The 26,423-nt window shown below is 40.5% G+C and overlaps 1 protein-coding gene across 1 annotated transcript; it reads right to left on the reverse strand.

Annotated features, from left to right (window-relative positions):
• Positions 1-366: 366 nt before the first annotated feature.
• LOC141361408 (von Willebrand factor A domain-containing protein 7-like) lies at positions 367-26,210 on the reverse strand. The gene is made up of 15 exons (XM_073862533.1): positions 25,886-26,210; positions 24,636-24,848; positions 14,726-15,010; positions 12,427-12,520; positions 9,618-9,752; positions 9,130-9,316; positions 8,702-8,871; positions 8,463-8,572; positions 8,116-8,232; positions 7,796-7,990; positions 7,407-7,539; positions 6,592-6,744; positions 1,699-1,794; positions 1,341-1,606; positions 367-1,082 (listed from the first exon to the last, which is right to left on the reverse strand). The coding sequence occupies exons 2-15, from the start codon at positions 24,831-24,833 to the stop codon at positions 711-713; spliced, it is 2,511 nt and encodes an 836-aa protein (XP_073718634.1). The 5' UTR covers positions 24,834-24,848; positions 25,886-26,210; the 3' UTR covers positions 367-710.
• Positions 26,211-26,423: the final 213 nt, after the last annotated feature.

A 26,423-nucleotide genomic window follows, 5' to 3' on the forward strand; every position in this document is an offset into this window, starting at 1 on the left:
TGTCACAGATTTCGGACGCAGGGTTAGGGTAACATTAGTATAGTCTCACCCTGTCTACTTTGAAACGTATAGCATGAAGCTCAGCTAAGGTTACTGTATAAGTGTTTTGAGTAAGCAGCACACAGTTTTGTACACCTTTTTATTAACTTTTAAATGTTACAATATTTTTAAAAAGTGTCTTAGAAAATCACACATAGAAAAAATGCAGGTACTTCTCAGTTATATAGACTATCAAAGACTAAATAATGCAGTAGCCTACTAAAGCCAGCCAACCTATGGTATATAAGCATGTAAACTACAAAATTGTAAAAGTAAAACATCTTATACTGTTATAGCTTTTAGGCAGACATATTTCTTTGTTAAAGAAATTAATTTAAAACATAACATTGAATTGTGCAGAAGGGATGATTTTAATTTTTAGGTTAATTTGTTTCAGTATTTGTAGCGTTCTCAAAAACAAGCTGTGATGCAACAACCTGCATTGGATCTTAAAAAATGTACTGCATGTGCAGATACCACACAATTTTCAATATTTAGTCCATTGATGAGTGGGTTCATAAAACTTTTAAATGAATGTCCTTCAATATAAATTCATTAACATTATAAGAAATGCTAATCCTTGATATATACTGTATCTTGACGGAGATATATACCTTACAATAGCATCTTGTTATTTTAAAACATTTTTATGGGATTCCGGTTACTCTCCATTACAGCAAAAGAGAAACGAATAAGCCAATGAGAGCCAGAAACATGGAGAAGGACTGCAAGCCACTGAACTTTATGCTTGTAGCTGAGGCAGTGAGTCGAACTGTGGCATAATTTAGATCAGTGGATCCTGGAGCTTCTGCCTCAACAATGAGTGTAACATCAGTCCCAGACTCTGTGTTGGAAGGCACGGTCAGCGTTCCTGTCCCCTGAACACTTCCTCCTGTCGACACATTCAGGGAACTGGGGACAGTCACAGTGAAGCCGTTGCTTGTCCTGGCTCGGATAGTGTAGTTACCTGCTGTAGTATTAGTGGCCACTGTAAAGTTGAAACTGAAAGAAACTCCAGAAATTGTAGTGGTCTGTGTATCAACCTGTGGATGATGGGAAATGTGTCTCAGACAGTAATGCATCTTGACAGCTTTTTGACGATCTTGTTTTAAATTAAGCACTGAAGTTAAATGCAATAAATTTAGTAATACATTTTAAATTGTTACATTTACATGTATGCACAAAGTGACATGCAATGCATGCTACAGGTAGTTACAGATCAAACCCATGACCACAGCGTTGTTACCACCATGCTGTTTGTGTAAAGACCCACTATCTGTTAATCTATTTCTTAACCTTACCGTGAGAGCTATTCTTGATCCTTTATGATAAATGGATGATTGCCTTTGGAATCGAGTAGATGGCAATGAGCTATTCAACAGCCCTTTAAGTAGGAGCCCAAATTCACCCTCTGGGATTCTGTTTAGGCTAACCAGGTAGTCTGTACCACCCACTAATGTAACGTTTCCATTAACAACACTGGATCCTGAAGCATCAACTAGAAGTACATCAGTCACTGTGGCCGATTCACCTCCAGACAAAGAGAGAGACAGGGTGGCATTCTGACCTGATAAACAAATCACACAGACAAGTCCAAAGCCTTTACACTTCATATTTACAGAAACAATTAGATTAGAATAGAACAGAATGCTATTATACCAATAGAAGGGCGAGTAAAGATCTGTCCCCAAGAGTCTCCATGACCTCCCAGACTCATCTCCACAAAGTAAAAGAGGATGTCCACAGAACTCTGACCTATGATAACAATTAAAATATTCCAGTTTATACCAGTTTAAATACATTTTAGCCTCTTTGAGCACATATATTCTCTGTGAGGCTATTCAGAACTATACAGAACTATACAGTAGTTCAATAATAAATGGATACAAATGTCTAAATATGTGAGAATAACAGCACAATTATGACAGCTTTTTATATGTAAAAAATGTGACCCAGTCTGTAATAACAAAACTACAATTTCAAAATGAGATAATGAGCATCAAAGTCTGATTTTAGCCATTCATTTCATTATGTTTTCAATCTTTGACGTGGCCTTATTCAATCAATATTAAAGATATGAACACAAATACATTTGACACACAATTTTTAATAAGACAATCACATTTTTTTTGGCAGCCAGCAATCATTCGTGTGTTTAAATCAACAGCTAGAATTACGCTAACGTTAGCTATTTTCATATTGTTAGTGCTGAGGGGTTAGTTGCAACACAGCGTTAAAATTAACCCTGCTGGGTCAAAATATTTTCAAGCCAACCAAAAAAAGTTGCTAAGAGCTGCAGACATATTTCAAAATGATGCTATGTTTTAGTCAATAAGACACTTATTAATATGACATAGCATTGGATTTGGTGGGCCCTATTTTAACGATCTGAAATGCAAGTGCGAAACGCAAAGCGCAAGTAACTTTGTGGGCGGATCTTGGGCGATGTTGCTATTTTCCCGGCGGGAGAAATAAATCTTGCGCCAGGCGCAAATCAATAAGGGGTTGGTCTGAAGTAGGTTCATTATTCATAGGTGTGGTTTGGGCATAACATCAAAAAAACCAATCAGAACGCTATCCAACATTCCCTTTAAACGCAAGGGCGCAAGTTCCATTGCGGGTTGCTATTATTATGACGGATTTACCAGGCACACGCCAGGAGCGGTTCACAGCCGAGGAGACTGACATTCTTGTAAGAGCAGTCAAAGACAGAGAAGTTGTTTTGTATGGGGATAGAAGAAATCCGCACAAATCAGCGTCGGTTAAACAGGCGTGAGAGGAAATAGCCACAATTGTCTCATCAGCTGGCATCCCCATCGTTGCACCAAGCGCTACAATGATGTCAGGAGACGGGGGAATCTCAAGCTTGCCAGCATAAATCGGGCACGCTGTGTAACGGGAGGTGGATCTGTCTCTACACATGACCTGACGGCAGCAGAGGACATCATTGCGTCCACCCTCACCGCTGAAAGGGTTTGGGGGCTTTGAAATCGGACACAAGAAACGCAAGCAAGGTCCAACCCCACACTGTAAAAAATAAATTGTTGGCTCAATGAATTATTTTTTAGTAACTAGTTCCACAGAAATTTTACGTTCACTCAATTTCTGTCTCCAAAGTGTTACCTGGATTGATGTTTTTTAGTTGGCCCAAATTTGCCTCAAATATAAAAAAGTATGTTGGCTCAATTAGCTTTATAGTTCATTCAACTAAAATGTTTTAATCAGTTGAATCTTTAAAAACTTACAGCAACGACTCTGTCAATTAAAATTTAAGTATTTACTCAATGTTTTATGTGTTACTTCAATTAATATTTATTATTTGGGATTTTTTTTATAACATTTTTAAATGATTTACCAAATAATTTATGCTGGTGTTGTAAACAAAATAATTAACTTCAGTCACATAAAAACAAAAGCTTTTTATTCACTTATTGACTTATGATACAGACTGAACATACAGAATTAAGTCTTCTTTAAATAGAGGGCATAAAACAGTCCAAAAAGCCTCCAAAGTCAGTCAGAACATCTCCAGGGCCATTTAGGAGACTTTCCTCAGCCAGTCCAAGCGGAGACTGTCTCGCTATGTATCCTTCTGGTCTGCCTCTCTCACATCATCTTCGCTCTGGTTTGATAAACAGAGGAATATAAACACACACACATAACGTTACATAAATAACATGTTTAATATAATAAAGTTTGACGGTGAAAGACTTTATTCCCTTAATAACGTTAATGTTAGGCCAAATTTCCCTCAGCCATCACACATAATTAAACACTAGTGGGCGGTTTTCTCGGACAGGGCTTTTCACTGACTAAAATAACTTACTGACATCTCTTAACATATGAGTGCTATTGTTTTGTCTCAAAATGCACGCCAGTATTGTATTATATAAGGTTTGTTTGTAAAAATGTCCCAATTATAATAAAGACCGAGTTCTAAACTCTGTCCGGTAAACCAACCCTATATCCAGGCTTTTTATCTTAACTAAAATAGCTCCACTTTACTTCGGACACAACATAACACACTTCTAATATATCTTTACAAAAATATCATTACAAAAACGTCGAGTATTTGCGTCTTTGCCAATTAATATATTCTAAAATTAACATTTAATTACAAACACTTACCTGACGTGAACTTGAGGAAACGGCTGATGACTTGTGTCCTTCCTTGTGTGAATCAGTAAGTGATTCCAGCTGTTGCGTGCGGATTGATCTCAGATGAAATGACCTGTGATCCAGATCCTTCCGATTTATAACATTTTAAATTAAAAATACACAGACGCACGCGCATACATACATACATACATACACACGCGCGAGTACGCGCGCGCGCACACACGCACGCACACGGGTACACACACGGGTATATTTAGAAGTTTTAAGATTGTTATGATATTGGGACTATTTCTCCACTCGCACCTTCAGCTCTGAAGTTCAAATTCGCAGGCAGTACGCAGCCCAGTTATAACAAATGTGAAAGATATGAAATATCATTCAACAGCGATATCATTTAAGTGCAATCCTAAAATATGATTTAAAACATACCGGTAAACCTTTTATTATTAAGTATAAGAAATTAAAATGAATTAAATCGCATGTTTAAACGCCACAGAGATATCAGAGCCAGCAGTCGATTTCTGATGGGCTTGCCGAGGCGAGGCTGCGCTGGGCGGGGTGTGAGCACTTAAGTGTCTGTGATTTTCTGGAGCTCATCTGGAGCTCTTCTCCGTCCGAAAGTGTCCGAGCACATTTTTAAATAGACGCTATATATATTAACCGACCGCATATTTAAACTTAAAGCACATACATTCACGCCTGAACAACTCTTAAAATTACATTTTGTTACCAAATAACAGTAATATTATGAGCATTTTGTTGTCAGGAAACATAGCTGTCATAAGTCCACATATTGACCAGATTTGTCTTAATTAGTTCAGTCAACATAGCCATTCTGAATGTTGACTGAATTTGAAAATAACAATTCACTTAATGTTTTAAACACAGATTTATGTCAACTTAAAATAATATGTCTACTCAACTAAGCCCAAACAAGAAAATTGGTTTAACTTATATATTTTTGCCCTTCCAACATTTCATTAATTGGATTTTTTACAGTGCAAAGTACACTTACAAATCAAGTTCATATACATTAAGGTTTCATATGAAAACATTTTAATTATTATTTACATAAAATAAACATAATACAGCCACACAACAAACTTATGAAAATATTTTAGTCGTTATTTGCATGATAATTTTTTAACGCAGCCACACAATAAATAAAATCTATCACCACAATGCTCCCCATAATGATTTCCCTTATCTCATGTGTTAATATTTTTTCTTGTAACAATTTATGATTTGCAAAAATAACTGTTGCATCTGTGTAGATTAGATAAGCAAAGTGTGTGCGCGTTGTGCACGCTATACATTATGGTCAAGCATGCGCCCTTAAAATAGCATAATGAACCACGCGCGCACTGACTTTAGACTATTTTTTTTTGGTCAGTGGTGCAATTGTTTTTTGAAACTGCAAAATGGCATCAGGGATGGTTTGCGCCAGAACACGCCTCCTTTTTTGCCCTGAACTGCCCAGGGAGCGCAAGTTCATTCCCTAGTTTGTATTCCCTAGTCTGTGGGGCCACCAAAACACTTGTTCATCAATAACATTAACATTATACTTTTCCAATAATGTGCGGGAGATCGTCTTTTGGCAGCGTGAAAAAAAATACCTTTTGTAATCTGCTCAAAATGACATGTATACACTTGATCGGATGGATAACTGAAACTGGGACGCTCTGCGCATGTGCCATCTTTTATTTTTTAATGGCGGTTGGCAAACCCACTGAAAGGTGCATTTCCGCCACCTACAGGACGGGAGTGTGGAGCAAATGCACACATGCAATGACGTAGAATTGCCGTAATGACATGTGACGCAAATAACTCGAGTTTGTTTTGTTGAAGGAATTCGTCACAAGAAGTGATTGTCTTGTTAATCTTGTTCCTATTATCCTTCCAATTCCCCATAAAGTGATACAAGACAGCGTTGTCCGGTCAGTCCATGATTTTTTTTATTATCTGATCCACAAACGCGTGTGGAAACAGCGTGAAACTATATTTGTGCAATGTGCGCATGTCAAATGATCAAATCTGATGTAAATTTTGAGTCATATAAACACGCACATCAATCCGATCACATTTTTAAGTGTTCATGTAAACGCTATGATAGGATTTATTAATCTGAAGGATTTTAATCCAATGGAGGCAAAATGTGTCCATGTAAACATAGCTAGTGTAAACAGTCCATGTTACAACTAACCCGCATTAGTTTTTTCCCCGTGCACCCATATTATATTGCTGTCAATTGAACATTCTAAAAGTCTCACATTGCACCTTTAAATGCCAATTTATGCCTAAAGTTACAGGCATCATGCAATTAAAACGGGTAACGCAGTCTTATAAGAAAATAACAAATGACCTGGAGGAAAAAACATTCAGCTGCAATATACATGGAGATATCAAATCACATGCAGAAAATTAAAACTTTACCAGTGACTTTCAGGGTGTAGGAGCTTGTGGAGTTAACACTGATGCTCCATTCCCCTGTCTGGTTGTCAGACTTGAGTTTTATTTTCTTTAGATTCCCCACAGTCTGAATGCTACCAAGGCTGCCATCTATCATTGAATATGACTGAGACACACCTGAGAGGAACAGAAACACAATGAATCAGCCAAATTGATGTCACAGTTATGATTATGTCAACCCTATATCACGAAACCGCGCGACCACTTCACGCATGGACCAGCGCGACAACGTCACGCTTTGCCGCGTTTGAGCGTGAGCATGTCACGCTTTTCTGTTTGTGTCGCTGTCGCGTGTTGGTTGCTCAACTTGTTTGTCCTGTTTTCAAACCATTGTCGCTTCGGTTTTGGGTTAGATGTTGTGGTTGTGTTATATTTAGCTTTAATTATTTTTAAATTTAAGTATTTGTTTATTAAATAAAAAGATACAATACTTATTCTTTTATATTTTCTAAACTTTAACCAATTGTCACCTGACGTTGGGGTTAGAGTTTGTTTAGGTAAGGGTGTCATTTTATGTAAATCTAACCCTAAACCGAAGCGACAATGGTAAGAAATTAGGACAAAAAAGCTGAGCAACCAATACGTGACAGCGACACAAACAGAAAGCGTGACATGCTCACGCTCAAACGCGGCAAAGCGTGACGTTGTCGCGCTGGTCCATGTGTGAAGTGGTCACGCAATTTCGTGATACTGGGCTGGATTATGTACATCTGAAGTTAACATGCATACCATAATTCAAAAGTTGTGAGTTATGTGTTGTTCTGTTCATATTGGCTCACCTGTGGGGCTGTTGATGGTAAAAACAGTCGAATCCCCAGTGATGTAAACAGTCACGTTAGACAAAGATGAATCCAACAGAAAAGAAAAGTTTCCTGCATTTCCCGCACTTCTTGCCACCTGAAGAACTGTGACCTTTGAGGTAAACAAGGACATGTCATGATTTTAGCACTTTTACAAGAAACCGACATAAAAAATGTAAAGCATAACAGGAATTAAATTTCCAAAAAAATATTTTTAAATAATATTTTCCAAAAATCTGTTAGATTAGCATAAGATTGATAAGATACGTGAAGGTCTAATTACTTTATGTATGTTTTTACATTATAAAATACAATGGTAATGACTGGATTGGATACTTTTAATATAGTGAGTTTATGTTAAAACATACCTGGCCAGAGGTAAATGTATCCGTAATGGCTGTAGAGGCCTCAGAAAGCGTAGTGTTTGTGACTTCTAAGGTTTGTCCACCGGAGACATAGGCCAGGTCTCTGTACAACTGTAGTTCTGATTGAGTCATCTGACTTGATGAGGAATTCTGGGAGTCTCCACGTGATGAGATGGAGGTGGGCAACAGGAAAGTGATCTGGATGGTGGAAAGAAAGAGACATATTGAGGAATTTAAGATGCAAATTTCAAATCTGTAAAATCACTCAGCATAACAAAATTAATAAAGACGGCACTGATCATGAAAGTTATGAAGGAACTTACTATGGATTCAGTGCTTTCTATCATGGCTTCGACTGTGCTTTTTAATTCAGGGTCCTTTGCTGAACCATCCGTGAAAACAAAAATGTCTGATGATGATGGAGCTCTTGTTAATGCCACCTGGAAACCCATAAACAATAAAAGAGAAAAAAATAGATTATAATTGTTTCATAACTTGCTTTCCCTCTTGCTATATTATGAAAATCAAATCTACCAAACCTAACTTTTATAATATCTTAAACAGATATGTTTTGGTAGTAGTTTCAGAGTGTACTTACTTCATTGTGTACAATTAGACTTTTTCATGCAAAATTAAACTGTACATCGCCAAATAAATGTACTGTACAAACCAGCAGTCCTGATAAGCACATCCCTGGAAAGTCTGCCCCACCAGATGCTGAAAGTGAATTGATTTTCTCTTTGAACTTATCAATATCGCCAATCCTTGTCAGTTGGACACCTGTAAGTATGAGACACATTCACACATCACCACAGAGCTTTACAAAAACATGAACAACATGCACTGATCATAAACTGTGCATGGTTTTTTTATATTACACGTTTTAAGATGGACACACAATAGACCTACCTGTGTCATCAAATGTTATTAGCATGTAATCTGTAGGTTCTTCTGATGTTCCTTTCCTGCTATCTATCATATTGATGGACACTTTCTTGATTTCAGCGATGTCATTAGACATACTGCCTGTGATGTCAATCACAAAAACCAGCACTATGGTACGACTGAGGCCCAACAACCTGAAGTAGATGGAAGATTGCAAAAATGAAACAAACAAAATAAGATTAAGGAAGAGCTTAGCCTTACAATGACCATTCTGCCATGATCTACACACACTTATTTATTTATTGTTGATGTGGTACAACAAAATCAAAAACGTGATACATGCAGAATATTTTAATATGTTAGATCAGAATGGGCAGTAGTACAGACAGAGCTATAACAGAAATAAGCATTAAATGTGTATTATATCTAACACAAGGCTAAATAATCCATACCGAAGAAAGGCTGTTTCTCCCGCAGCCTTTCTAATGTCTTCCAGTAGCTCCATGGTAGCATTGATGGCCATGTTTGCAGCTTTAAGGTGAAGGAAGCCATGTTCTGAGTTGACGTCATCCTTATTGATGCCTCCAGTGGGATCTTTTTTGCTGGTTTGATCAAAGGAGCTACCATGGCTACATTTGCCTGAGAAATATATATGTACCCAGTGTGTTTAAAACAATCTTACATTGGCCGATGGCCTAGCAGGGCTATTCAAATTCAAAGTGTTTAAGTCCTGTTCTTATTGTAACTTTCAATGTTACAAACCAGAGACTAATGCAAGCCAAATAGTAATTACTTTATAATAAGTTTGGTGTTTATATTCATCAAACAAAACAAGCAAGTGTAAAGTTAGAAGAACAGTTGTACAGCTAAACTATCACATGTGCCAGATCAGAAAAAAAGACAAAGCAGCACTTAAACACCTCAGTGCTAATTCATGTACCTGCAGGTTTGTATGTATATCCAGGGATAGCGCTGAAATATCCAGAAGTTAATATCTTCTGCTGCAGGACTTCTGAGAGAATGTTATCAGTGCAGTTGCCATCTACACAGCTTTTGCATGTCGCTGTTTTGGGGTCTAAAGATATTCAAACATTTTATAAGTGCATGTGCGTACTTAATATTTAAAGGGTTTAAACATTTTTCAACAATTACAATCAGAATGAACAATCTCAGTTATTGTATTCATAGTTCACCAGTAAAGACTACTACAGCATCCAATAAACTGTACCAGAAGCGTCATGCCCATTCAAACTGAGGGGGCACGTGCCAAATGGATTTTGAGGAATTAAAAACATGTAAGAAGCGCTCACAACATTTCCAAACCCCAGTACGGTAATGTGCAGTTAACCTCCTCTGTTTAGAAAATGTGACCGTCTCAACGTTAAGTTAGTAGAGATTTCTAGATTCATCTTCTTGGTACAACGCCAAAGTTCGCCAGACCTGGTAGCCTTTATCTGATATAACACTACAGATCATATCATATATTTAACTGCATGAAAATCATGCAGTTTAGTAAGGCATAAATAGAGGAGCTTTTAAAGAATCTAATAAAAGTGGTGCAGGGGTTTATATAATTATATATATTTATATTTAAAAATAATAAAATGTATTATTATGAAAAAAGTGTTTGGCATTTGGTGCAAATGCTTCATTCTGACATGTGTTTATGGCATTTTGAATGCAGTGTTGCATTTTGAAGGAGATGTGTGCTATTATTTGCAAAAGTGACCTACTATGATAAATGTGTCCTAGCATCTGTAAAAAAAAACTGTAATTCCTAAATGTGTTGATGTGTAAAACTATTCAAAAGAAAGTGGTATAATGTATTTTCATGAAAAGTAAATTGAAAAGGCAAACAGCAGACATTTGTACATAATCATCTGCTTCATTTTATCAAAGCATTTGTGTCACGGCTGGAACACGAGGAGGACGAAAGGAAAACCCAAACGCAGACTAAAATAATGAATACTTTAATACATACAAACAGACAGAACCAAAACACCCACGAGGGGGTAAAACATAACAATAAACAGACACGAGAACTAACTGACTAACATTAACACCTGGAACACTAACTACATAGACTTTACAAGAGATCTGGAACAGAGAGTAAACACAGGGATCTGGAAAGGGAACAGAGAATAATACCAACGCACGGAGGACAGGACAGAAGGGTATTAAATAGGGAGTACTAATATCAGACACCTGGAGCTAAATCAGACATAAGGGAGCGGGAAACAATTCACGAACCCTGAGAGAAACGTGGACCGCGGAAGGGCATGTCACACAACTCTCTCAGGGCAGACACGTACTGTCACAACCTAATCTCTCAAACTCGGATAAGACAAGAAATAGAGAGATCAGGTCATGACAGTTTGCAGAATTATACTGTAAAAATGTACTTCTCCCTGAAAAACTATATGTTTTGAACAATGTGTTTTCTATTTTTTGGTGTAGTGTTTACTCACTGTTTGACAGTGTATATCATTTTGATCACATTGATTATGGATTGAGAGCAGTGTTTGATTTTGGTAAAACTGTTTTGGGCGAAAGTTTCATTTTGCATGAGGAGTCAGAGGTTTTGCAAATTGTGCTTGAAGATGAGGTTTTGTGTTTAATGTTTTCAGAAAATTGAGCAAGGTTTCAGAAATTGTGTTTTAGCAATTGAGAAAAACTGTAAATTTTCACTAAGTGAAAGTCTGTGCACTGTTAGGTACTTGAGCATTGCACCATTAAAGTTAGGTTCTTTGGTCAGCACTAATGCTTTGCATTTATTTATTGCTCAATGTGACGTATACTTCCAGTAAATAATTCTTACATTTTATGATTATTTATAAATCATATTTATATACATTTAAATACTGCTGGTAACAATTATTGGAATCAACAGTAACAAGATGAAATTAAATTGCTCAGGGCTGGGTTTCCCGATAACGATTGAACTTAGCACTTAAGAGCGCTTTCTACGAGCTACTTAACAAACATTCGTTGTTCATTTACGTGCGTTTTCCAAAGATGTACGTAAAACGATCATTCGCAGCTGGGTTTTAAGTTCTACTTAAGAGTCGCTATCCATTTGTCAAGTGCTAAAATGTCACCAATAGAATGACTCGAATTTGTCGCAGAAGCTTGTTTAGGCTAATCATCTTCAGCCGATGTGCACTAATATTTTTAATAATATATTTTCATTATTGTTCAATGACTTTTTAAATGTTTTAATAATTTTTTAAATATTATTTTCCGTATTTAGTTAGGACTCGTCCCACTGCGAAATGCCTTCTGCGTTTCTATTATAGTTTAGATTATTATTATTATTTGTTGTTTATTATCTATGTTTATTTATTATTATGGATTATTGCATTGTACCTTTTTTGTCTAAAAACTAGACTTGTTTTCTTTTTATATTTCTACTGAAAACAAGACAAAAATACTAAGTAAGAAAGTCATTTTTGCAGTGTAAGTTGCACATGTATTGCTTGATTTTCAGAACATTTTAACCAAATGCTTTCAAAAAGTGGTGGGGCCAAAACCAGCCATTTCAAAAAGTGGTGGGTACATGTCAGCGTCCCCAGTGTAAATGACACCTATGGGGGTGACTCATTTATGCTGAGCACTGTAATTGTTTTACACATGTCATAAAAACGATTTGCATCTAAATAGAGATTTTGGAATGCATAGATACACTTTTTGTATAGCGATATTAGATTATACAGTTATTCATGTTTTATGAAATACAGAAACTAATTTACCTGCTATGTTGCTGAGAGTTTCATTCGGTTTGATCAGGGTGCTATAAGGATTAGTGGATCCCAGCTCTATCCAGTTACTATGACTATAGAAATCCTGCACACAAAAATAAATACATTTAATAAATTGTTAGAACTTGTAAAAGTGATCAAGTATCAATTATTGACACAAACAATTTTTTCATTCAGTTACGTCATAAACTGGCATATTTGTCATAATAGCTGTCAATCACTGCTTGATTTGAGACTCGCGCGAACGTGAAGACGAAGCGAGCACAGTAGTTGCGCGTTTTTAAAACAGGAGGAAAGAGACACCATGACACCCACCACACCATTGGACCAGTTGTCAGACACCCACCACACCATTGGACCAGTTGTCAATCACTGTTTGATTTGAGACTCGCGCGAACGCGAAGACGAAGCGAGCACAGTAGTTGCGCGTTTTTAAAACAGGAGGAAAGAGACACCACGACACCCACCGCACAATTGGACCAGTTGTCAATCACTGTTTGATTTGAGACTCGTGCAAACAAGAAGAAGGAGGGCGCCCCGCCACAGACTTAACACTGGCACAAATCAAATAGATTTTCCATGATTACCATTTACATTTTATTTTACTATTTACTTTTGCAAGCGCTCAGCAGCGCCACTCTCTCGCATGCACGCTTTCTCACTGCTGCGTGCGGAACCTCGACAGTGCCTCTCTGACACTGAGTGAAGGAGTTAAAAGTTGGCAGTGTTTTCCACCTGGGTTCCTCCATTGTCTTTTCACGTAAAAGTTAACAGTCAACAGATGTTACTGACAGAGAAGACGGTTGATCGAGTATTATGACTTAACGAAAGGTTAGTGTTTTCCCACACACACACCAGTTCTCTGTGCACGAGCTCTCTCTCTCCCTCCCTATGGTGTGGTATGCGCGCGCACGCTTAACAGTATTCTCTGATATTTTTGAATATGCGCTGAATTGCACTCTGCGCTATACGCGATCTACAATACAACTATCACTCGCATTTAAAATTAAAAGCGCTCATAAACACAATCAGATGAGAAGAGCAACCCTGCATGAGACACACAGGTAATCCGAAATCACCTTGTATCAGCTCTTCAATGTAAATTGTATTAGACAATGTCGCATTTAAATTAGGATTTTAGCAGTATAAAGTAACAGCTGGTTGGATTAAACACGAGGTGTTATTGGGTCGTGTTTAGTCACAAGCTTAAAGTCTTTCTTGTTGTCTGACAACAGAACAGATAAAAAATAGCATTCCGTTGTGTTAAAATACAATATAGGCTAATAAACAATGAAAGTCAGATCAGACAGAGTAGAAAAACAAATGGCTAACATTTTCCCAAAATCCTGATATGTCAGAATGTTAACTAATACCAGCTACACGCAATGTAGATAGCCTACTTAAAGGAACAGTTTACTTAATTTAAATGGTCATATACCTAAACTTGTTTCAAACCTGTATGAGTTTCTTTCTTCTGCTGAACACAAAAAAGAAAAGAGTTAAGAATGTCGGTAACCAAAATCAGTTGATGGATCCCATTGACTTCATATGTAGGAACAAAATAACATGCAGTCAATGGGGTTCATCAACTTTCTGGCTACTAAGATTCTTCAAAATATTTTATTTCGTGTTCAGCCGAAGAAAAACTCATACAGGTTTGAAATAACTCTAAGATGAGTAAATTATGACAATTTATTTAAAGTGAACTATTCTGGAGCAGAACTGTTGTCTAATCCATGCAAAATACAAAAAATTAATATTGTCTATATTAGAGCACGTGGCATTGCACACGATTTTGGGAACCATGCTTAATATTTTCTAAACCCGTATTTATTTTCATTTGAATTTTCTGATTGGCCCCCCCTGACTGGTTCTTGGTCCCCCCTGTGCCACCCCCATTTATACAATCCTGGAATCGCCCCTGGTCTAATGGGAGTGGTGGTGACGGTAAATTAACCTTGGATTTATTAAATTAATCAATTCAATTAATTAAAAAATAAATGTTATTGAAGTAAAATTTCCAGAACTGACCTACAAAATATTGTAGTAGTTAGTACAAAAAATATTTTAATACCATTTATGCATATTTTGCATAAGCATTATATAAAATAAAAAACAGACTTAGACCCCTTTTAAAAACAGAAACATAATTTTTTCAGATTTAAAGGCAATAAATAAATAAATAAATATAACTCTGCACTTCTTTTGATTTAAAATTTAAAGGAACTTCTCACAGCGATTTTTATAGACTAGCCTACTATGACATTAGGTTATCATACTTGTACCTTACCTGTAAAGTATGTGTTAGAGTCCCCAGGCTTTTTTGAGCAGATATGTAGTTTCCTTCTTTCAGACTGACTTTCACTTTGGTTATGCCCTGGGTGATGAGGTCCCGTCCACTGCTGAAAGCCTCATTATCAAAATGATGTGCTTCACTGAACTGTTTTCTGTCCACAGCTCTATTGTACTGACAAATCAGAAAAATTGTCAACTTGAAGTTGACTGATGCTGATAGGGCAGAATTTGAAAGCGAGCAGGCTTTTTGTACAATATCTGCAGTTAGTTTGTTGTTGACCTGGAAGTGGAGAGTGGAAAAAAATCAGGGAAAGTTCTGGGTTACCAACATCTAAAAATATCATTTGCAATCTTGTAATTGTCACAAAATATAAAATTCAGTAAACATTTTTTTTTCTTCTAAAAAATATAAATGTATAAACCTGTTAAACTTTATTTCGAGACATACACAGCAGAAAAATGCTAATTTTATTTGTCTAATAAATGTTAACTCATGTAGAAGTGGACAAGATCTTCTGTCTCTCTCTTTACAGGTTATGTTGTCTATGTAGCAGTACGGTTTTCTATCCCCTGACGTCATCTGGCCAGCTGATGCGTGTGTTGTTGATGACCATGTATCTGCCTATAAAAGCGTTTCAGTTCACGTTATGCGGGTGCGTTTGTTCCATCAGCGAGCGAGCCGCCGTACTTCCGGGTTTTTGTGTACGAAGGGTCGTAAGGGTGGACTGAGGAGCTTTTCGGGAAACCCGTCAATCGCTGCGTGAATGGAGACGTTTACATTACACGTCTCCATCTGTGCTTCGTGAGTTCCAATACAGGTGTGGGTCAATGTGCAGGGGACGTTACAGTGGGTTGCTGTAGTGGGCTTGCTTCTTGCTGCGTGGCTTTCTTGCGCTACGTGCATCGCTTACACTGCTGGCTTTACCTTCTGCTTTCAACTGCAGCCGCTTTGCGCTACGTCATCATCTGGGCTGTACTAACTCTACTGAAGGGATTTCGCGCTACGTCATCTGTGCTCTGCTTTGCCTGCATCGCTCTGCTTTGCCTGCTTCGCTCTGCATTGTCTGCTTCGCTTGGGTCAGCTGGGCATTCTAATTTACATTTCTGACGGGTGGTGCTCTGTGCTGCTGCTGGTTTGCGCTGTTTGTGGCGTTGCTGGGTTATACCAGCTGATTAACATTGCGCTGCTCATGTGCTAATAGTTTACTGTTGCAGCATTGCAGTACTTCGCAGGATCAGCTGGACCGTGGTCTGGATTTGGGGCGTGGTGCTTATCCAATTGTAGCGTGAGTAACTGATTTGAAATCGGCGTGTGACAGAGTAGTCATTATCTGACTGTCACTAGCATTATTCTACTCTGAATTCCTTTGGTTCTGATTTATTAGTTTATTTTTGTATTATCTCTATTATTTCTGTTGTCATTTATTCTTATTAGCATTATTCTTTACTTACTTTGATTATTGTTTTTTTATTATCTATAATGATATTTATTATTATTTAGAATTATTTTGGTTTATTACTTTATTGTTTTCAGTCTTAAGCTACCGCTTGTTTGTTTTCTTTGTATTAATCAAGTTAAGTACTTTCTAATTTTGGTGACCTGTGAGGTGTTTTCTTTCTCTGTAGTTTTCATTGCCTCTGTAACCAGTTTACAGGCTTCCTGCCTATTGCCTGTTTGGTAGCTGGGGTGACCGGACGCGGCGCCTAATGTAATAACTTTTGGGCAGTTAATTGCATGACAAAAACCCAGATTGTTAGAAGTGATGTCCTTGTTTATTGTGTCTTTTAAAGGTTACTTATTTGTTTTTTTGTTGCTTTCTCTTCAGGTGTGGGTTGGCCGTATCAGCAGATTGTTCCTTTAAGGTGGTGGGCTCCTTATTTGGTTGCAGTGCTGTGTTCACAGTGAGGTGTGCCGTGCTGTAGTGTGCTGTGGTGCGTGTGTGCACGTGTGAGTGCTGTGTGCTTTCTGCCCAAAGAACGTCAGGCCTTCTCCCACCCTGAAATGTTGTTTGTCTTTCTTATTTGCTACTTTTACTATTTGATAACGTGAATAAAATTGAATTCATTTTAAATAAAGCTTTTCTGATTGACTCAACTCTTGTCTGATACCTGACCCAGTCGTGACGAACCTGTGTGCTGTTAAATTGAGGGCAATCCCGGAAATAGCCCCCAGGTGGCGTAGTTGGTACAAATCATTAGTCAGCATTGCCACATTTGGCGTATGATCGGCAGGGTATTCGACTGGTTATCAGATTCAGACTTTGAGGAGAGTTTTTCCTTTTCCCTTCTTTCTTTTTCAGCACGCTGGTGACAGAGCAGTGATTGGGTGAGTACTTTTGTAACACGCCATGGAAAACGAATTACAGGAGATGCGGGACTTAGTTGCCCAATTACAACTTGATAATGAGAGGCTGCGGCAGGAGCGTGCGGCGGTTGAGCGGCCCGATCCTGTCGCACCATCTGGTAGTGCAGCACCATCTGGTAGTGCAGCACGCCCATCTACACCGCGGTCGGCTGATGTGGGTGCCAGTACAGTCGAACGTTTTGTATTTATTCCGAGAGACCGACGCTGCCCAAATTTTAATGGCAGATCTGGTGTCAATCTTGATGAATGGCTTGAGGAGGCCCGAGCGTGTATGAGAGTTCGTAATATGACATCAGAAGAGCAAGCCTTTTTCCTTTATGATCACCTTGAAGGAGAGGCCAGAAACGAGATTAAATACCGTTCTAGTGCAGATAAAAGTGATCCAGACAAAATTATTGCAGCTTTGCGTGAAGTGTATGGTTGTGCAGAGTCGTACATTGCACTGCAGGAAGCATTTTTCTCTCGGCGACAGCGCGAGGGAGAAACATTGTTGGAGTTCTCCTTGGCGTTGTTAGGTCTTTTTGAAAAAGTAAAAAACCAGTCGCCATGTGAAGTTTTAAATGGTGATGTAATTGTAAGGGATCAATTTGTCTAATGCGTGTCAGATAATGCACTTCGTAGAGAATTAAAACAATTGATACGACGTCAGCCCACTGTAACGTTGCTAGAGGTTCGAGGAGAAGCGATCCGTTGGGAAAGAGAGGGATTACCAGGGGGTGTTAGGGGTAGAAGTCAGTCAGTCCCCCTGGTGAGTGGAATCCAGTATGAGGTCCGGGGAAGTCCAGAGATGGGTTGGGCCCAGAGAAATCGTACATCTGAGTTAAGTGAGCTACGAGAAATGCTGCATAGGCAGCAACAGCAGCTAGATTTGCTTACCCAGACTATCGCCCGGAATCAAACTACCTTTTCCCATGGTCGTGCACCTCGTCCAACTCAATTAATCTGTCGACGGTGTCAACAACCGGGTCATTTTGCACGGGAGTGCAATGGGGAGCGTCGTCCGCCTCGTGCTCCGCCAGGCCCGGTTGTTGCTCCTTCGGCCGGTGAACCAAGGTCCTTGCCTGGCCCTAACCGTCCGGAAAACTAGTTCCTACCGAGCTGCTGAGCCACAGCTCGGTAGGGAGTGCGCGTGGCTCTCGTATTCATGGTAATGAGACGGGTTCCCGACTAGTGTCCTCATGTCCACGCCTTGTTGTAAATATTGGGGGGGTTTCAGTGCCCTGTTTGGTTGACACTGGTTCCATGGTGTCGACCATCACGGAAACATGTTTCCGGTTGATGTTTGAGCCATGGGGCCAGGGTCGTCTGCAATCATGTCACTGGCTGCAGCTCCGAGCAGCAAATGGATTGGAAATTCCGTATATTGGGTATCTTGAATTAGATATCGAGCTGTGCGGTAGTACAATTCCTAATTGTGGAGTATTGGTGGTCCGTGATCCTCCGGGCAGTGGCCCGGACGTGCCTGGTCTTCTAGGCATGAATGTTCTTAGCCGCTGCTACCGGGAACTGTTCGGTCGTCATGGATCCACGTTATTTGAGTTGCCAAGTTTGGCTGAGGATGTGAACATGATTCAGGTATTTCAGAATTGTCAACAAGCTGTTCGTGCCGCTGATCGCGGGAATAATGTAAAAGTAAGGGGGCACAAGGTGTGTCGCATTTCAGGCGGCACCTTGACATTTGTCACAGCTACCTGTTCCTCCTTGCTTGCAGGTAAGACCGTGTTGTTTGAGCCTACTGAGACTGGTTTGCCTGCAGGACTGTTGGCTTCACCCTCATTAGTACAGGTGAGCGGGGGTACTGTTTCGGTCCCGGTCGTAAATGTCGGTACCGTTGATGTAGTACTGTATCCCACTACAGTTATAGGTACGTTGAGGGAAGTATATTTCGTGGGGTTGCCAAATGGGTTGACGGAGGTCTCAACCATGACTGCTCAGGTGGCCTCTTGTGATGCATCAGATATGTTAGGGCAGATAGCGTCACTTGAGTTTGGAGGACTGTCAGTTGAGGATCAAAATCAGGTTAGGGCTCTCCTTCGGGAGTATCAAAGTGTGTGTTCGACACATGAAGGAGACCTGGGTTGTACCAACCTGCTTTCCCACGAGATCCCCCTGACCGATGACACTCCAGTTCGGCAGAGGTACCGACGTATCCCACCATCGGAGTACGAAGTGGTTAAGACTCACATTAGTCAGTTGCTAGATACACAGATTATCCGGGAGAGCTGCAGCCCATACGCCTCCCCGATTGTGTTAGTTAAGAAGAAGGACGGTAGTTTACGCATGTGCGTAGACTACCGTCAGCTTAATTCTAAAACGCGCAAGGATTCGTTTCCGTTACCTCGGATTGAGGAGACGTTGGATTCTTTGACTGGTGCCCACTGGTTTTCTACTTTAGATCTAGCCAGTGGGTATAACCAAGTTCCCGTCTCTGAATCCGACCGTCCCAAAACTGCCTTTTGCACGCCATTCGGTTTGTTTGAATGGAATCGTATGCCATTTGGGTTGTGTAATGCCCCAAGTACGTTCCAGCGCCTGATGGAGCGGCTCTTCGGTGACCAGCGGCACCAGTCTGTTTTGCTGTATCTAGACGATATCATTGTGTTTTCATCGTCCATACAACAGCATCTAGAGCGGTTAAGGATGGTGCTGGGTCGCTTGAGGGCCGAAGGCCTAAAGGTTAAGCTGGAAAAATGTGCGTTCTTTCAGGAAAGGGTAACATACTTGGGGCATGTAATTTCTTCTTCCGGAGTGGCAACAGACCCAGGTAAAGTTGAGGCTGTAGCTCAGTGGCCTTGTCCTAGGACAGTGGCCGAGCTGAGGACCTTCCTGGGATTTGCTAGCTACTATAGGCGTTTTGTCGAGGGATTTGCGAAATTGGCAGCCCCGTTACATCAAATAGTGGCAGAGTTAACAAGAGGTAAGGTAGGTAAGCGCAGTCTAGAGTTGGCAGCGGTATGGTCCCCACAATGTGAGAACTCCTTTCAAACTTTAAAGCGGAAGCTTACCACGGCGCCAGTGTTGGCATATGCGGATTTTACGCGTCCTTTCATATTGGAGGTCGATGCCAGTTATGCAGGGCTTGGAGCTGTGCTGTCACAGGAAGTCGAAGGGAAGATTAGACCCATCGCGTATGCTAGCCGTGGTCTTCGACCTGCGGAACGGAATACGGCCACTTATAGTTCCATGAGGCTTGAAGTCTTGGCCCTTAAATGGGCCATGGCTGAGAAGTTTCGTGAGTACCTGTTGGGGCATAAGTGTATTGTACGTACTGATAACAATCCGTTAAGTCATCTTGCTACAGCTAAGTTGGGTGCTACCGAGCAAAGGTGGGCTGCTGAGTTAGCCGCCTTTGATTTTGTGATTCAGTACAGAGCGGGTAGAACCAACCAGAATGCCGATGCGCTGTCACGATTAACTACTGTGCAGCTGGGGGCTGATGATAGTGGGCAGTTAGGTGCTGTGGTACCCGAGCTGCTGAGGCGAGCAGTAAGGGTAACGCCAGGGGAGGTTACCACTGTGCATGCAATGCAGGCTTGGCCTAGTCGCTCAGTGCTTGATATCAGCGCCTTACAGCAGACAGACTCAGTGGTAGGGGAAGCCTTGCGATTTTGGCGGCAAGGGCAGCGCCCAGGCCCGCAGGAGCGACGGACTTTGGCTAAGCCAGTAATCACACTCCTCCGACAATGGGACCGGTTGGTAGAGCAAGAGGGCCTATTATATCGAAGAGCTTTCCGGCCAGATGGAGGGGAGTCAGTGCTTCAGGTTGTTGTGCCAATTGCTTTACAGCCAGAGGTGTTAACTTCTTTACACCAGCAGCATGGACACCAAGGTGTCGAACGTACCTTAGAACTGGTACGGCAACGCTGTTACTGGCCGGGCATGTCTGCAGACGTGGCACAGTGGGTTCAGGAGTGCGAGCGGTGTCAACAAGCTAAAGATGTGGCACCAATCCCTCGGAGCTACATGGGGCATTTACTGGCCTCTCGTCCAAACGAAATTGTAGCTATTGATTTTACGGTGTTGGAGCCATCCCAGGCTGGACAAGAAAATGTGCTTGTGATGACTGACGTGTTCAGTAAGTTTACAGTGGCAATTCCCACCTGGGATCAGCAGGCGAGCACTGTGGCTAGGGTCTTGGTGGAGGAGTGGTTCTTCAAGTTTGGGGTTCCTGGGCGGATTCATTCCGACCAGGGCTGCAATTTTGAGTCCACTTTGATTCAACAGTTGTGTAGCCTGTATGAGGTAGGAAGGTCGCGCAGCACTCCATACCATCCGGCTGGTAACGGCCAGTGTGAGAGGTTCAATCGGACTTTACACAATTTGCTGCGGACCTTGCCCACTGACCGTAAGAGAGATTGGGCCTCTTGCCTGGCACAGGTGGTGTTCTGCTATAACACCACTCCCCACCAGGCTACTGGTGAGTCGCCCTTCTTTTTGATGTTTGGGCAAGAACCAAGGTTGCCCATAGACTTTTTGCTCGGGCAAGTACAAGAGCCGGTGCCAGGTAGAGTCCACAAGTGGATTGAGGAGCATCAGGCACAGTTGCAGGTGGCGGTTGATGGCGCCCGAGAGCGGCTGCAGGCTGCAGCAAGCCGGCGTAAAGCGGGGCATGATCAACGGGTAAAAGAGCTGCCGTTAGGGGAGGGCCAGTTTGTCTATTTGAGAGACTTTGGGGTTCGAGGTAGGCATAAGATTCATGACCTTTGGAGCTCCACAGTATATCAGGTGGTTAAAGCCCCTCCACCTGGTGGTTCTGTGTATACAGTAGCTCCAGTAAACAATCTGACTCAAGTCCGACAGGTTCATCGGTCGGCATTGAAACTTCGAGCCCAAGGGGAGGTGGTATCAGATGACCTTTCTGAAAGTTCAGTTGATTCACCTGTGCACTTGGAGACTGAGATAGAGCCTGAAGATGGGGACTTGGCATATGTGGTTTCTGAGGTTGTACCGTTAGCTCAGAGCGGAAATACGGCAAGGCCAGAACCAGCTGGAATAGTGCAGGCCAATGATCCTCCAGCACCTACAGAAGTAGCCAATGTTGAGTTGGTACCTGTAGTGGCTTCCCCCTCTCGGGAAACTTCTAACCCACCAGGTGTAGTTCCACGTCGGACAGGACGAGTAGGGGCAGGGCAACATTCTAATGTGCACCATTTGCCACGAACGGTAGGAGCTGGAAGTGTAAACGCTCCAGATGCTCCAGCCTGTGGGACTAATGCAGTTATGGCGTGGTTTAGGCCTTGGAATTAGAGTCTTGATTGTTTCATCGTCGGGACGACGATGATGAATGGGGGGGTAGAATGTAGCAGTACGGTTTTCTATCCCCTGACGTCATCTGGCCAGCTGATGCGTGTGTTGTTGATGACCATGTATCTGCCTATAAAAGCGTTTCAGTTCACGTTATGCGGGTGCGTTTGTTCCATCAGCGAGCGAGCCGCCGTACTTCCGGGGTTTTTTTTTGTGTACGAATGGTAGTAAGGGTGGACTGAGGAGCTTTTCGGGAAACCCGTCAATCGCTGCGTGAATGGAGACGTTTACATTACACGTCTCCATCTGTGCTTCGTGAGTTCCAATACAGGTGTGGGTCAATGTGCAAGGGACGTTACAGTGGGTTGCTGTAGTGGGCTTGCTGCTGGCTGCATGGCTTTCTTGCGCTACGCGCATCGCTTACACTGCTGGCTTTACCTTCTGCTTTCAACTGCAGCCGCTTTGCGCTACGTCATCATCTGGGCTGTACTAACTCTACTGAAGGGATTTCGCGCTACGTCATCTGTGCTCTGCTTTGCCTGCATCGCTCTGCTTTGCCTGCTTCGCTCTGCATTGTCTGCTTCGCTTGGGTCAGCTGGGCATTCTAATTTACATTTCTGACGGGTGGCGCTCTGTGCTGCTGCTGGTTTGCGCTGTTTGCGGCGTTGCTGGGTTATACCAGCTGATTAACATTGCGCTGCTCATGTGCTAATAGTTTACTGTTGCAGCATTGCAGTATTTCGCAGGATCAGCTGGACCGTGGTCTGGATTTGGGGCGTGGTGCTTATCCAATTGTAGCGTGAGTAACTGATTTGAAATCGGCGTGTGACAGAGTAGTCATTATCTGACTGTCACTAGCATTATTCTACTCTGAATTCCTTTGGTTCTGATTTATTAGTTTATTTTTGTATTATCTCTATTATTTCTGTTGTCATTTATTCTTATTAGCATTATTCTTTACTTACTTTGATTATTGTTTTTTTATTGTCATTCTATAATGATATTTATTATTATTTAGAATTATTTTGGTTTATTACTTTATTGTTTTCAGTCTTAAGCTACCGCTTGTTTGTTTTCTTTGTATTAATCAAGTTAAGTACTTTCTAATTTTGGTGACCTGTGAGGTGTTTTCTTTCTCTGTAGTTTTCATTGCCTCTGTAACCACTTTACAGGCTTCCTGCCTATTGCCTGTTTGGTAGCTGGGGTGACCGGACGCGGCGCCTACAGTAATAACTTTTGGGCAGTTAATTGCATGACAAAAACCCAGATTGTTAGAAGTGATGTCCTTTTTTTATTGTGTCTTTTAAAGGTTACTTATTTGTTTTTTTGTTGCTTTCTCTTCAGGTGTGGGTTGGCCGTATCAGCAGATTGTTCCTTTAAGGTGGTGGGCTCCTTATTTGGTTGCAGTGCTGTGTTCACAGTGAGGTGTGCCGTGCTGTAGTGTGCTGTGGTGCGTGTGTGCACGTGTGAGTGCTGTGTGCTTTCTGCCCAAAGAACGTCAGGCCTTCTCCCACCCTGAAGTGTTGTTTGTCTTTCTTATTTGCTACTTTTACTATTTGATAACGTGAATAAAATTGAATTCATTTTAAATAAAGCTTTTCTGATTGACTCAACTCTTGTCTGATACCTGACCCAGTCGTGACGAACCTGTGTGCTGTTAAATTGAGGCCAATCCCGGAAATAGCCCCCGGGTGGCGTAGTTGGTACAAATCATTAGTCAGCATTGCCACATCTATAAGGATTGGTGAAAACTTTGTAAACTGTAAGGGACTTGCATGGGTGTACTGATGTTGTTGCTTTCCTTTGACAAATAGCTTTGCTGTTTTTCCTTTGTAAGCTTTTGTAAGTCGCTTTGGATAAAAGTGTCTATATAGATCTATGCAAAAACTATAATATGTAATTGTTAAAAACCTCCCACCTTAATGTAACGTGCAGAAAAAATAACACAGACACTAACTAGGTTCCTAGAAACAACATCTAAACTAGGTTAAATACAAGTCATACACGTATTCTCATGAGATCACGTTGGAAGTATCGTTGTAAACAAGATTAAATATGTCTGTTTTGATAAACAGCATTCTTAATTCCCTCATGGGTGGGGATTCCTATTTCTAAAGAGCCAACTTTCTGGTTTAGCTTCAACCATAATCAAACACATCTGAACCAGTAAATCGAGATCCGCAAGATTTATAAAGGACTTCAATCTTTTAGGTGTTGAATCAGGATTTAAACTCTGTAGGACAGTGGACCTCTGGTCTTCCTTGCTTTTCTTGTTTTTTTCCTATACTTTACTTACAGGTAGTGTAAAGTCTTTGCCCTGGGCTTTGGCTATGTCACGACACACTTCTGCCGTCTTGAGGAGGATTGCCGCTTCTGTGATTTCTTGATGACTGAGGGAGGCATCAGACCAAAAGATTTTAAATGCACCAGCATGGGGTGGTTGAAAGATTGTTCCCCAAAGGAGAAATACAGCCACTACAACCGGTGAAACCATCTCTGTTTACAAAAACTGTGGAAAAAATTATAAATGTTAAGTATTTTTTGAAGATGAAGTAATTTTTTTATGTAGATCAAACTTTCACTTTTTACAGTGCATTGCAGAATTTTAAACATGCAAAAAAATGGAATAATGTAACAGACCAACTGAATCATCTAGTCAAGTGCTTGTTTTCTGCCTGTAAACAAATATTACTCAACAGGTCTGCGCAGAGTTCAGTTACAATTAATCAATTGATTCCCAGCTTTTCCTTGAACGCAATTAACACCAAACATAATAAGGCTTACTTTATATGTCTGCTAATGTTCGAGCTATGGTAAGAGAATTGGGCACTGAGGTGCCTTTATACAAAGCACGTATCCCCCAACATGCTTTCTGGGTGTTGCAGTAACAGATGCTCATTGCTCCTTGTGTGTGGGTGTGTGTGTGTTCACAATTTGCAGTGCATTGTTCACTACTTGTTGGATGGGTTAAATGCAGCAGTTGCATTTTGACTATGCGCTACCATACCTTACAATCATGTCACTTTCACTTATATGATACATTCATATTGGGTTGCATAGTAATAATAAACTGTTGTTAAATCAAGCAAGTTCAAGAAACATTTACTCTGTAATGTGTAGGAAAGGAGACAATGATAAAGACTGGAAAAACATGATGACCTAAACCCCTAAAAATGATCATCAGGATCACTAGACACTATCAGACATCTTACTGTACTGTAACTCCAGCCTTAAAAACCCAGCACACCTGAACTAGCTTATCAAGACTTTTAATTTACTTAAAAATTGTATGCTTGTAAGAGCAGACTGTTGTCAATTTTGTGAAGTTAAAAATAATGATTTATGGGGTCAGGTTTGTTTGATCACAGTTACGTTATAACAAAATTTTACAGAAAGGCAGTTTTTCAGAAAAGAAGATTGAGACTTACTAAGAGATTTACTAACATTATAGTTTACTTAAACAATTTACTTGGTAAAGTGGTAAAAATCTTTAATTTATGTAACATTATAGAAGTCACAAAAAATGAAATAAGAAAATTTTATTACCTTTGAGCAGATTTTGTAGCACAGTGTATTTGCAGAGTCCTTAAAAAACAGCATCCAGTATATTTATACTTGTTTAGATGTGATAAACACCAACGTCACACAGGAATCTTGACCTGGCAGGTAGGTGAAACACTACAGTACAGGAATGATAGCAATCTAAAAATGAAAATTAAAAAATGCAAGATTTAAATCATCGTGTCGACCTAACAGAGTTAATCCATCCAGACTGTCTATGATCTGATCAATTTTTATGCTGAAAGGTGGAACTAAGAACAAAGAACCGAAGGAAAAGAGAAAGTAACTTGTTCTCTAAAATGCTTGAAAATGCTGCCTATCCTGTTTGCAAGCCATTAGGCTGGAATGAAGGTTGACTTATATATCTGTTAATCTACCCATTCTGTATAGTTCACTCCACAAACTAAACAATGACAAAAGTCTAGATAAAGGGTGCTCAAACCTGATCCTGCAGCCTTTAGATTTCCAACCACAATCTGACACACCTGCCTAAAGATTCATGAGTATTGATGATGAGAATGTT

This window comes from Misgurnus anguillicaudatus, chromosome 3 (assembly GCF_027580225.2).
Source record: "Misgurnus anguillicaudatus chromosome 3, ASM2758022v2, whole genome shotgun sequence".
In the NCBI taxonomy this organism is placed as follows: domain Eukaryota; kingdom Metazoa; phylum Chordata; class Actinopteri; order Cypriniformes; family Cobitidae; genus Misgurnus; species Misgurnus anguillicaudatus.